General features: G+C 40.3%; 1 protein-coding gene across 1 annotated transcript; it reads right to left on the minus strand.

Moving 5' to 3' along the window:
- Positions 1 to 11,778: 11,778 nt before the first annotated feature.
- LOC110543296 (olfactory receptor 2D3) lies at positions 11,779 to 12,821 on the minus strand. The gene has a single exon (XM_021629660.2). The coding sequence runs from the start codon at positions 12,777 to 12,779 to the stop codon at positions 11,835 to 11,837; it is 945 nt and encodes a 314-aa protein (XP_021485335.2). The 5' UTR covers positions 12,780 to 12,821; the 3' UTR covers positions 11,779 to 11,834.
- Positions 12,822 to 14,685: the final 1,864 nt, after the last annotated feature.

The raw sequence follows: 14,685 nt of genomic DNA on the forward strand, positions 1-14,685 counted from the left end.
ATCAGAGTATGTCAGAGGCAGTCCCTCTTCACATTACTATGTAACCCAATTGGACTCTGAACTGCCCTGGGCTACATCTGTGCAGTGGTTCTAGCACAACAGTGTGATGCAGCCATGATCATTCAGGCCTTTACAGCCATTGAAGCAGGACATTCTCCCCAAGCATGGTTGGATACCATAAAAAGCTAAAATGATACGCTCAGGATGTGAGGCTAAGCACTGCACTCAGGGTCAGCCGCTTTGGACCCAGAGAAGAGCATGTCTGATTGCATGCGGGTTGATGCCCCAGGTCCCGCCTCTGAGAAAAAGGTATTGGACGGGTCTGATGCTCTTTGGGTGGATGACACCTAAATGAACACCTGTACAAAGTCCCAATTTATTTCTAATATCAGAGATCAGACCTCTACTCTTGCCTGATGCGTCTAAAACAAAAAGGGGGAACTGTAGAGAGCTGCGGAATGCTATGCCTTAAAGATGGAGCTGGTTTCCGCCTTCCACCTTCCCGATGGTGAGTGCTCTCTGTCACGAACAACTCCACATTTGGCTAAGGCCGAGGATCTGGCTTGCTTCCATGTATGTGGACCTATCTGCATTGACCCGTGGCACGCCTGGGTTGGCTACCCAGAGGCTATTTAAGCTGTGGGCTGGCTTTCCCCGGGGTCCGTGGATTGTTCAATGTTCCTGAATAAACTGCATTGAAAAAAAAAAAAAAAAAAAAAAAAAAAAAAACACCTATGGACTATTTTAACTTGTGACCAGTTAAACAGTAAATCTCATGTCCTTTTCTTGCTGAAAAAAAAAAAAAAGAACTCAAGAAGTTAAAAAGCAACAAATCAAGTAATCCAATTAAAAAATGGAAAACAGAGCTAAACAGAGAATTCTCAATAGAAGAATATCAAACAGCAGAGAACCACTTAAATGCTGTCCTTGGTCATCAGGGAAATGTAAATTAAAACGACCCTGAGATTTCACCTTACTCCCATCAGAATGGCTAAGACAAAGACACAAGCAACATTACATGCTGGAGAGGATGTGGAGAAAGGGGAACCCTACTCCATTGCTGATGGAAATGGAAACTTATACAACCACTTTGGAAATCAATTTGGCACTTTCTCAAACAATTAGGAATAGTTATTCCTCAAGATCCAGCTATACCACTCCTAGACATATATCCAAAATATGCTCAAGTACACAACAAGGACTTTGCTCAACCATGTTCTTAGCAGCTTTATTTGTAATAGCCAGAAGCTGGAAACAACCCAGATGTCCCTCATCTGAGGAATGGATACAGAAATTGTATTACATTTATACAACAGAATACTACTCAGCAATTAAAAAACAAAGAAACCATGAAATTTATAGGCAAATGGTGAGATCTAGAAAAGATCAGTCTGAGTAAGGTATCTCAGAAGCAAAAAGACACACATGGTATATACTCACTTATAAGTGGATATTAGACATATAACATAGAGCAAACATACTAAAATCTGTACATCTGAAGAAGCTAAGCAAGAAGGAGGATTCTTGGTAAGATGATCAATCTTCACTCAAAAAGGCAAATGGGATGGACATTGGAAGAGGGACAAAACAGGGAACAGAACAGGAGTATATCACAGAGGGCCTCTGAAAGACTCTATCTAGCAGGGTATCAAAGCAGTTACTGACACTCATAGCCAAACTTTGGGCAGAGTGCAAGAATCTTATGAATGAAGGAGGATAGAAAAAGACCTGGAGAGGACAGGAGTTCCACAAGGAGAGCAAAAGAACCAAAACATCTGGGCAGAGGGATCTTTTCTGAGACTGATACTCCAACCAAGGATCATGCATGGAGATAACCTAGAACCCCTGCACTGATGTAGCCCATGGCAGCTCAATCTCCAAGTCGGTTCCCTAGTAAATGGAAACAGGGGCTGTCTCTGACATGAACTCAGTGCCTGGCTCTTTGATCACCTACTGCTGAGAGAGGAGCAGCTTTACCAGGCCACAAAGGTAGACAGTACAGCCAGTCCTGATGAGACCTGATAGGTTAGGGTAAGAAGGAAAGGGAGGAGGACCTCCACTATCAGTGGACTTGGGAAGGGATGTAGAAAGAGATGAGGGATGGAGGGTGGGATTGGGAAGGAATGAGGGAGGGGGGCTACAGCTGGGTTACAAAGTGAATCAAATGTAATTAATAATAAATAAATAAATTTAAAAAAAAGAAAAAAGAAACTTATCTGGATGCAGCTGAGAATAGTACTAATAAGATGAACATAAGCATAGGATCTAGAGAGTACTAATCATTGATATAAACATAAGCATAGTGCTTTCACTAGTTAGAAACATATTGTTCTTGCAGGAAACCCAAGTTCTGCTCCAGGCACCCACATAGTGGCTCACAACTGTCTGCAATTCTAGCTCCAGGTAATCTGATACCCTCTTGTGTCCTCATAGGACCTCAGACATGTACATAATACCTATCTACTTGCAGACAAAACACTCATATGACATTAAAAACTAAAACAAAATAGAAAGCACTTTTACATATCTATTTTTTTCCAGTGGTCAAGCACTTTTTTAAATTTTTTATTTAACTTTTATTATTTACACTTTATTCCTTTTGTATCCCCCCATAAGCCCCTCCCTCCTCCCTTCCTGGTTCCACCCTCCCCCCCCCCTTTCTGCATGCATGCCTCTCCCCAAGTCCACTGATAGGGGAGGTCCTCCTCTCCTTCTTTCTGATCTTTTTTTTTTTTTTTTTTGTTCTTCTCAATGCAGTTTATTCAGGAACCTTGAACAATCTTCTGACCCTGGGGAAAGCCAGCCCATAGCTTAAAATAGCCTCTGGGTAGCCAACCCCAGCGTGCCTCGTGAGCAATGCAGATAGGTCCACATACACGGAAGCAAGCCAGATCCTCATCCTTAGCCAAATATGGAGTTGTTTGTGACATCCTCATCCTTAGCCAAATATGGAGTTGTTTGTGACATATCTATTTAATAAAATAGTACGAGTTGGTTGAGAGCATTAGGCCTTGAGGTTGCCCCAGCCATGTTATTTTTAAACCAACTTTACAGTACCAAGCCTGAATTTTTTCCTCTTTGTTTATTTATTTTTTAATTTATTACAATTTATTCACTTTTTATCCCAGCTTTATCCTCCCCCACATCTCCTCCCAATCCCACCCTTCTTCCTTCTTCTCCCATTCCCCTCCACAAGTCCACTGATAAGGATGGTCTTCCTCCCCTCCCATCTGACCCCAGCCTATCAGATCTCATCAGGAGTGGCTACATTGTCTTCTCTGTGGCCTGGTAAGGCTGCTCCCCCCTCAGGGGGAGGTGATCAAAGAGCCAGTCACTGAATTCATATCAGAGACAGCCCTTGTTCCCCTTACTAGAGTACTCACTTGGAGACTGAGCTGCCATGGGCTACATCTGTGCAGGGGATCTATGTCTTCTCCACGCATGGCCTTTGGTTAGAGTACCAGTCTCAGAAAAGATCCCTGTACCCATATATTTTGGTTCTGTTGCTTTCCTTGGGGAGTTTCTTTCCCCTCCAGGTCTTTCTATCTGCCCATCCTTTCATTAGATTCCCTGTACTCTGCCCAAAGTTTGGCTATAAGACTCAGCATCTGCTTCAATACCCTGCTGGTAACATGTTCTTAGCAGTTTTATTCATAATAGTCAGAATCTGGAAACAACCTAGATGTATCTCAACTGAAGAAATTGTGGTACATTTACACAATGGAATACTACTCAGCAATTAAAAACAAGGAAATAATGATATTTACAAGCAAATGAATGGAACTACAAAAGATCATCCTGAGTGAGGTATTCCAGAAGCAGAAAGACACACATGGTATATACTCACTTATAAGTTGATATTAGACATATAATATAGGATAAACATACTAAAATCTGTACACCTAAAGAAGCCAAGCAAGAAGGAGGACCCTGGGTAAGATGATCAATCCTCACTCAGAAAGGCAAATGGGACGAACATTGGAAGAGGAAGAAAGCAGGGAATCGGACACGAATACCATAGAAGGCCTATGAAAGACTACCAAGCCTGAATTTCTAACTGTAGCTCAGGACTCAACTGCAACCGTACTATGGGTATCCATAACAACTGCACCACTGCTATATCAGTGGGAACACCTTGCCAAAAGTTCACTTTTGTAGCATGAATTCCTTTTCCTGTAGCCTATACAATACTTTATAGCACCATGGAAATGTGTTAGCCAAGAGGAAAATTCCAATTTGATTTCTCTTTGTTCTGTAATCAAAGTGTGGGTTGTTTTCAACAATAGGATGTTACTGCCTAACAATGGTGGGCAACCAGGGGCATCATCAGTAGTCTGTTGTTTGGAGTGCCTCTGGGGTCTCCCTTACCGACAATTCGGATGATATCCCACTCCTGACCCTAGCAGTTTTGTTGAACATCCTTTGGTTTCTGTGAGCACTACTGTCCACTTACATAGGGCACCTTCATCAAAATCTTTTATAATTAGCACATAAAGTGGTGGTGTTCCATATGGCATTCCATTCCTTCTTAATGTTGCTTGACTTAGCCTATTTTCTACCTTCACTTTTTTCCATATCCTTACCTCTATCTCTGCTTAGACCTTTCCACCCCCAGGGGAGAGCTGCTCACTTTCACATAAATAGCTTATATTTCATTTTTTGTAGGATTTTTTTTTGTATTTGCTTTCTGAACTATCAAAGGATCTAAGTTCATGTTACATTTCCTACTTAATCCAGAAAACAGCCATTACTTCAAAGAACACTAATTCCTTTTATGAAAAAAAAATTAGACAAATCTGAATATTAGGTTGTGGTGGTTTGAAGAATGACCCTCATGGGCACATATATTCAAATTCTTAGGCACCAGAAAGCAGAACTGTTTGAAAAGATTAGAAGGATTAGGAGGTGTGGGCTTGTAAGAAGAGGTGTGGCCTTGCTGGAGGACATTGCTAAGGGTGGGCTTTGAGTTTTCCAAAGCCCACACTAGGCCTAGTGCCTTTCTTTCTCTCTGCCTATTACCTATGGATCAGGATGCAATTCTCAGCTAATGCTTTAGTACCATATGTGCCACTGTATTTCCACCATGATGATAACAGACTAACCCTTGGACACTGTATGCAAGCCCCATATGAAACGTTGTCTCTAATAAGAATTGCCTTAGTTATGGTGTCTATTCACAATAATAGAATAGTTACAAAGACATAGGCCTTGATCTTAATTTTAATGTATCACTATGTATTTACAGTTACAAATTCATAAGAGTTCCTTTTCAAAAATTTATTAAATATAAATAAACATCATTTATTATTAAATAAATTTAATAATAAATTTATCAAATATTAATAAACATAATGATTCTTAAGAGATTTTATACAATGTATTTTCATCATATTCATTCTTTCATTTCTTCAGCTCCTACCACATTTACCCACCCTTCCCCAACATAGTGTCCTCTTTTTTAAAACTTTCATTGATTCTTTGTGAGTTTCAATCATACACTTCAGTCCCACTCTTCTCCCTGGCCTCTCTTATCTTCCCTTTGCCCTTGCAACCTCCCCTGCCAAATAAAAACACACAAACAAACAAAAATAAAATACCATAAAATAAGAAAGCATAGAAAACGTCTCATCTTGGTGGCTGTGGTGTCCCGGCGTGTCCACACATCTTCACTTGCAAATGCTCATTGCAGTGAGTCGTTGCTTTGGTTTAAGGTCTCTGGCTCCTATGACACTGTTGATACTGGATCCTCACAGGGACTCCTCCCATTTATCTTGTTGCCCTTTGTTATGGAGAACCTGTAGTTTGGATCAGCAGGACTAGCCCTTTCATGTGTCCCAGCAGTTTATAGATGATGTAGATTTTGAGGGGGCCAACTCAAAGCCCTGACCTGGGCCTGGGTGGCAGCTGAGCTGGTCAGCCCTCTCCCGTATTTACACCATCAGGGATAGCTCTCCAGCACTGCTTTTTAACAACTATAAATTCATTTTTATTTATTTAACAAATATAAATTCATTTTATTTCATCATAGCATCACTTCTAATAGTGAGAAAATTATCTTTAAACAAAATGAAAACTGAAGTTCAGAGAGTTTAACAAAACTGTTGAGCATCACAAGCAGAGAGTCCCAGAGCTAAGGTTAAATTCAAGTCATTCAGCTTCAGACTCAACATTTTCCTCGTCATGGTGTTGATGTTTCTCTTTACCAGAGTTTGGCTTTCTTTCTTGGAGTTGATCCTGTTGGTATTGGCACTACATCACAGCCTCATGGGAAAAGAGACTCAAAAAAAAAAGTAAGGACCCATAAGGAATAAAGAAAATCTATTAGCACTTGGACAAACCAAGATTCTACCTCTTCATCTGACCCCAAGGACAAAGGAGACAAAGCCAAGGACAACTAAAGCCACGAGTTTCCTGTAATCTGCTTCAGCTTCTTCTGGTCCTTTATGGTCCATGTAGAAACATCTGATCAGTTTCTTCAGCTTGCTCCAGCAAGGCCAATGTGTCTCCTTTAACACTTTCTAAGTTTTAAGAGAATGAATATTGGTAAATATATAGGAAGGAGACAATTGGAATGTCTATTATTGATCATGCTATTTAAATATTGTCACTGTTTATCTGTTTCTGACCAACAAATATGCAGAGATTTTATAGAAATTTCCAATCTCCTCAAACAAAACTTCTCTCATTAATTAATGGTAAGACATTTCTATTTATCACACCTTTATTATTACTATTGCTTGTTATTAATTTATAGTTAGCACTCAAAGTAATGGGTCCCATTAAGCAGTGCATCTTTTGAAATACTGTCAAAGCTTACTGACATTCTGGATCTGACAGAAAGAAAAAAACAATGAGACTTTAAATCCAGAACAGCTGGGTGAGGTGACTCCTCCAAGTTCAATGCCTACCCACCAACATGAGTTCTCCCTGATAAATTTAAACTAAGTATAAATGTCAAACTCATCTTCCAACTGAAGGCATTTCTCAACATCAATAATACAACCTAACACATAGGAAGTGTTTTTCTTATATGATCAGTTCTTTTTATGATGAGTTTATTTCCACAATGGATTCAGACCAAATAAACCCTTACATGGAAGAGTGAGAGTGCTGTCTCCTCCTCCCTCGCTTAGATCCAGTGATCTTTGTGATGGGTCTTTGTGATGGACCAAGACAATACACAGACTCTTGACCTCTTTTTTTTAATTTTTTTTTAATTTTTCATCAATTACACTTTATTCATTCTGCATCCCCCCATAAGCCCCTCCCTCCTCCCCTCCCGATCCCACCCTCCCTCCTCCCTCTGCATGCATGCCACTCCCCAAGTCCACTGATAGGGGAGGTTCTCCTCTCCTTTCTGATCTTCGTCCATCAGTTCACATCAAAAGTGGCTGCATTGTCCTCTACTATGGCCTGGAAAGGCTGCTCCCCCCAGGGGGAGGTGATCAAAGAGCAGGCCAATCAGATTATGTCAGAGGCAGTCCCTCTTCACATTACTATGTAACCCAATTGGACTCTGAACTGCCATGGGCTACATCTGTGCAGGGGTTCTGGGTTATCTCTATGAATAGTCCTTGGTTGGAGTATGAGTCTCTGGGAAGTTCCCTGTGTTCAAATTTTCTTGTTCTGTTGCTCTCCTTGTGGAGACCCTGCCCTCTCCAGCTCTTACTATTTCCCAGTTCTTACCTAAAATTCCATTCACTCTGCCCAACAGTTGCCCATCAGGCTCAGCATCTGCTTTGATAGTCTGTAGGGCAGAGGCTTTCAGAGTCCCTCTGTGGTAGGTTCCTAGGTTGTTTCCTGTTTTCTTCTTCTTCTGATGTCCATCCTCTTTGCCTTTCAGGATGGGGATTGGACATTTTAGTTAGGGTCCTCTCTCTTGCTTAGTTTCTTTAGATGTACACAATGGAATATTATTCAGCAATGAAAAATAAGGAAATCATGAAATTTGCAGGTAAATGGTGGGATCTGGAAAGGATCATCCTGAGTGAGTTGTCCCAGAAGCAAAAAGACACACATGGTATATACTCATATAGACATACAACATAGGACAAACCCACTAAGACTCTTGACCTCTTAAAGGTGTCTTTCTTGCCCATCCACATATATGTCATCAGTAGACTCACAGGGACTATTAAATTTTCTCATCATTGCCTCATGCTCAAAGTTACCCCTCGTAGCTCACAAGTAAAAGGGAGAAGGAGGTTTGGCTCCAGGACAAAGTACAGATAGTTTGATATGGGAATATCACCCTGATACTTAAGAGATGAGAGGACTCGTGACAGGTGTGGGGATACACAGGCAGGAAAGGTTGCTCAGGGAAGGAGTGCTAACTGTCTGGTGATGTGATTGGTGCATGTACAGATGGATGTACACAGTGATGCAAGAGCAGAGAGACAGAAGTCAAATTAGCAAAATGGAAAACGCTTCCCACAGGGGCCTTTAGATCTAGACCATGAGAGGACTATGGAACTTAAGAGGCAGTGGGAGAGGGGAGTGTGCACACATGCACCAACATGCTCTACATGCAGTACTCTCTTAATAATTGTAGATGCCACCATCTCATTTAACCACCACACTTAAAATAGAGATAATGATTCATAAATTTATTAAGAGAAAAAAAATTACTATTCCCAATTCTCTGAGATAGCACCAGATTGATTTCCACATTGGTTGTACAAGCTTGCACTCCCACCAGCAATGGAGGAGGGTTCCCCTTTCTCCACAGCCTTTCCAGCATGTGTTGTCACTTGAGTTTTGGATCTTGGCCATTCTGACAGGTGTAAGACGGAATCTCAAAGTCGTTTTGATTTGCATTTCCCTGATGACTAAGGACACTGAGTGTTTCTTAAAGTGCATCTCCACCATTTGAGATTCTTTTGTTGAGAATTCCCTGTTTAGCTATGTATCCCATTTTTTGATTGAATATCCATATCTCAAGACCAATCTATACCACCCCTGGGAATACACCTGAAAGATGCTTCAAAATACAACAAAGATATTTGCTCAACCATGTTCAGCTTTATTCGTAATAGCCAGAAGCTGGAAACAACCTCAACCAAAGAATGGATAAAGAAACTGTGGTACATTGACACAATGGAATACTGCTCAGCCATTAAAAACAATCATGAATTCTGCAGGCAAATGGATGGAACTAGAAAAGATCACCCTGATTGAGGTAACACATACCCAGAAAGACACAAATGGTATCTACCCACTTATAAGCCAATTTTAGTCATATCGCACAGGAGAGAAATACTATTACGAACAGAACCTAAAAAGAAAAGCCCGATGGGCATCTTAGGTTTCATGTGGGCCCAAGAGTTAGGGAATATCTCTGACATGGACTTTGTTGGCTGTTTTTTGATCACTTCCCCCTGATGGGACTTCCCTACCAGAACACAGGTGAGGAAAACTAACTCAGTCCTCAGGTGAATAGATGAATTGGGGTATCTGGGTAAGGGGGCTCCCCTATTGTGAGCAGGTCTCCAGCTTGTCCCAGAGATTCTGTCCTCCTTGGTTTTTCTTCTTGATCCCATCACTCTTGCCTCCTATCCCCACTCTCCCCTCATCTGATCTCCACTCTAATCCCCTCCACATACTCTTTCCCACCCAGTTCCCTCTCCTCATCCACCTCCAATGCACCCCAAATTCACTCTCTTTAGTTGTGCTGTAGAAGGGCAAAGCAAATGACAAGGACTCAGTCAACTAAATACACCTGTATGACAGTAAAATAAAAAATAAAAATGGGCAGACGGGTTCAAATTATCTTTCATTTTACAAAAAGACTTTATTAGGGATATGCTCAAGTTACAATGTATACAGATGAAAATGTCTTTATGTAACACAGTACTGTGTAAAATGAACATACTCTATGACAGTTTTAAAATAGGCTGCTTTAAAAAGAACTTTCAGGTTTCCAAAAATTTGAGAAGATGGTACAGAGTTCCCATACACCCTGTGAACTGTGTGTCCTACTAGGTTGTTTTACATTGTTAAGTATATTTGCTACAATTAATTTTCTTAGCCATATTATTCTCTGAAGTTCAGACATGCTTGATCAGATTTCTAGTTTACTTGCTTCCCTTCCATCTGCTATTTTACATTTTCCTAAACCAGGATCCCTCCCAGGTCACCACATTCCGTTTAATTGTTGTATCACTGTAGGTTTCTCTTTGTGATATTCTCTGAATTTCCCATTTTTTGATAAGCTTGATAGTGTTCAGGAAGTTTGTCCAGATATTTTGTAGGTTCTCCCTTTATTGAAATTTTCCTTATATTTTTCTCATGCTTAGACTGAAGCTACAAATTTGGCGATGAAATTTACAGGGACAGTGCGCCAGTTCCATCACATTGTATTAGAGGTTCCCTCAACGTGGCTAATTATTGTTGTTTTAACATGCATATCAATGAAACACGTTATATCCCAGTCATTAATCAGAGTTGAACAAGATAATGAAATAGTAGTTCAGTAAGTAGGTTTCAAGATGAATGAACGTAATAAGGGAAGAAGTCAACGTAGGTCTAACGTAACACTTCCTGAGGAAAGTCAGTTCTACTGCAGGGCTGGCCGGGCTGCTGAAACAAGTACTGGACAATACAACAGCATGAGCCATTCTAGGTTTATTATGGTTGGATTTGATGGCTGTTGAGTTCTGCTGTTTTCTCTGATAATCTAAACCTACACAAAATTTGAAACACTTATTTAAATTCTTTTCTTTCTTTTTAGGAGCTTTAGGAGAGGACATAATGAGCTAGCAAGTATTACCACCTTGGGTCCTTTTCATATACTGAGGTACTCTTGGCATAAATGACCCCTGTCTTGATTACTCTTTTGAATATTTTGATTATTTTAATCATTGTTTATTCCAAGGCTTTTACAGCTGAAACATTTAAATTTTTTCAATGTTCTTGATGTTGGAATCATGCGTACAACTAAGTTCTATTGTAATCATCTTCATCCCTCCTTCTTTCTCCTTCCCTCCTTCCCTCTTTCTCCACTTCTTTCCCTCCCTCTATGCATGCTAGGTAAATGCTCTACCACTGAGCCATATTCCAAGGACTCTTTAAAATAAAACAGGTCTCAATGAGTTTTCCAGACAGACTTTGAATTTGAGATCCCCTGCCTCAGCTTCTCAGGTAGCTGAGTGTATTAGTTAGGTTTTCTAATGCTGTGATGAAAAACTGTGACCAAAAGAAATTTGGAAAGGAAAGGATTTATTTGGCTAAAATATCCTGAATCACAGATCAGTGAAGAAAGCCAAGGTGAAAATTCAAAATGGAACAAAACATAAAGACAGGAACTAATGCAGAGGCCATGGAGGAGTACTGCTTACTGACTTGCTCTTCTTGACTTGCTCAGCCTGCTTCCTTACAGATCACATGACCACCAGCCCGGGGGATAACAGTGAGCTGGACCATCCCATATCACTAATTAAAAGAATTCTATACAGGTTTGTCTACAGCTGGGCCTTACAGAGGCAATTTCTCAACCAAGGTTCCCTCCCCCCAGATGACAGGAGCTTGTGCCAAGTTGACACAATGGGATTTGGGGCCTGTGACAGCAGATTTGGCTGTGATTATGCCTAAGACAGGTCCATGGCAGATGAGTTGACTATGCATCCATTGAAATAGCACCTCCCACCTTGCATAATAGAAAAAATCCAATGCAACCTTTGTCTTCTGCGGTGTGTTCTGGCTTAGCGTGGTCACCATTTGCCAGTGTGTTCTTTTGTATCACAATTCTTCCTGAAATGAATTAATTAATAGTTTCCATGCAAAATCCTACTCCATTTCAAAGATGTTACTATGGTGATAAAACCCAGACCCACAGGTCACTGTTTCTGAAAGAAGGTCATTCTTGCAGCTAGTCTCCTGAAGGCACTTTTGACATCCTTGTTCCTCAGACTATAAATTATGGGGTTTAGCATTGGTGTCACCACTGTATAGAATACAGATAATATCTTATCCCGCTTCTTCGTGGTTTTGGTGTTAGGCTGCATATAGTTAACTATCCCAGACCCATAGAACAAGACAACAACTACTAGGTGGGAACCACAGGTTGAAAAAACCTTAAGTCTCCCTTCCCCGGACTGTATTTGGATCACAGTGGCAATGATGTTCCCGTAGGAGATGAGGATGAGGGAGACAGGTGCTAGAAGGATTACTATGCCCATTGCAAAGATGGCCATTTCCGTGCTGTAAGTGTCTGCTGACGCCACCTTCAGGAGGGCAGGAAGTTCACAGAAGTAATGGCTGACTGTGTTCTGCCCTCGATAGGGAAGACGAAAAGCAACAGTAATGTCTATCACGGATACTAGGATGCCACTGGCCCAGGACCCTAAGGCCAAGAGGAGGCATAGTTGTTGGGTCATGATGGTGGAGTAGTGCAGGGGTTTGCACACAGCCATGTACCGGTCATAGGACATCACTGCCAGCAGAGCACACTCTGTGCAGCCAATCGGAAGGGTGGCAATTACCTGTGTCACACAGCCCCAAAAAGAAATTGATTTCCTCTTTGCCAGGAAGTGGGACAACATTTGAGGAACAATGCTATTTGAGAGACAGAGATCTGCAAAAGACAGGTTTCTAAGAAAAAAGTACATTGGGGTGTGAAGTCGGGAATCCATAAGGATAAGGATAATGATGAGCAGGTTTCCAAGTACAGTCAGCACGTAAATGATGAGGAAAAGAACAAACAGAAGGATCTGGGTCTGGGCATCTTGTGAAAGACCCAGTAACAAAAACTCATTCACAAAGGTCTGGTTTTCTGTTCCCATTGAGGTTTTCACTTGTTTACCTGTTTGCAGCAAACAACGAGAACACAGTGTCATTGGGTTCATGACATTAAATGCTGTAAAAGGGGTGCATATTAAAAGGACATCTAACTGGATATTTTTAGGAATTTGTATTTTCTATCTAACATGTTTTAATTAATACATGTGATTTTTTTATTCTATTTATTTGCTTATATTTTACATCAACTTTACACACACACACACACACCAGAATCTTTCTTATAACCACTGCTGGGTTTTTTTAAGAGCTAAAATACAGTATATTTTAAAGTCTTCCCTGGGAGTGCTGGAAATATGGCTAAAAATTTAGAAGTACTGGCTGCTTTTCCAGAACACCCAGTTTCAATTCTCAGCACCCACATGGCAGCTTATCAGTATCTTTAGATCTAGTCTGAGAGAATATGATGCCTTCCCTGGTCTCTGCAATCACTAGGCACACATGGTGCACAGACATAAATGTAGACTGAAACCACTCGTAAACATTAAAACAAGTTAAAGTCTCCCTGGATAGTTTAGATATGGAGGTTAAATTTTATATATGTAAAAGAAGTTAAAATTGTTATAAAGCCTAGCTAGCATAACTACATCTAAAACAATGAAGGAATATAAATTGTGCATGTGACATATGTGCAAAGGGGTCTGTGAAATAACACTATGACAGTATTAGAAGATAAAACCACAAAAAAACAAAATTCTAGGGAGAGGCTAAATAAATGTTAACTATGACATTCAGCTCATGTGAAATATTATAAAAATTAAATTTGAAAAAGGTTCAAATAGAAGGAAAGGAGGACCTCCCCTATCAGTGGACTAGTGGAGGGGCATAGGGGGAGAAGAGGGAAAGAGGGTGGGATTGGGAAAAGAGGAAGGGAGCCACATCAGGGACACAAATTGAATAAATTGTAATTAATGATAATTTTAAAAAAATGATGGTCCAAAAGATGAAATTTTGCAGATATTTAATATTTCAAATACTAAGATGTTATTAATTTATTTATATCATAGTAGTTCAGATAATAGCAGTTCAGACAATAGGAGTTCAGATAATCTCACTGAAATTAATTAGGAATCAAAGTCATATTCCCATGGCCCACATCAATAGTTCAAGCATGGGGACACATATGTGTAATCCCAGCATTGTGGAGGCAGAAAAAGGCAGATCTCTGGGGCTCACTTGCCACCCAGTCTTATCTACTTGGCCAGTTCCAAGCCAATGTATATCAGAGATCCTTTTGTTTCTGCCTCCACAGTGCAGGGATTACAAGCCCATGTCACCACATCTGACTTAAATTTTAATGTGTTCTGGAGACTGAACTTAGGTCTTTATGCTTCTAAGGCAAGCATTTTTTTTTTGACTGAGATATTTCCCCCACCTGGAAAAAATTTAACAAGAATGTCACAGAAGAAATTCAAATGACAAATAACTGATCATCTAAAGAATCTACATACCCTCACTTAGAACCATACAACTGAAAAAAAATGAAGCAATGGATAGCTGTTCTTTCTCATATTAGGTTGGCAGAGATAAATGAAGTCATGCACTAGAATATAGACAGGTGTGTTTATAAAATATCCCTCAAAGGTAATTGGAAATGTAAGAAAGTATAAAATGAATGTTCCTTTAGAAAAGATCATATGGAGCGAGGTAGCCCAGGCCCAGAAAGACAATCTTTGCATGTTTCTCTCACCTGAGGTTCCCACTCCATCTCGTTAGATGTGAGTACATAATCAAGAGTAACTGCAGAAACCAGGAAAAATTAAATGGGACCATTCAGGGGTGGGTGTATAAGCAAAGGAGAGTGGAATGAGGGTTGAGCATCAATGATTTGAAGGAGAAATGGAAAAAACAATGGCGCTCTAATTAGTAAGAAGGAGGGAGATACAGAAA

This window comes from Meriones unguiculatus, chromosome 14 (genome assembly GCF_030254825.1).
Source record: "Meriones unguiculatus strain TT.TT164.6M chromosome 14, Bangor_MerUng_6.1, whole genome shotgun sequence".
Lineage (NCBI taxonomy): Eukaryota > Metazoa > Chordata > Mammalia > Rodentia > Muridae > Meriones > Meriones unguiculatus.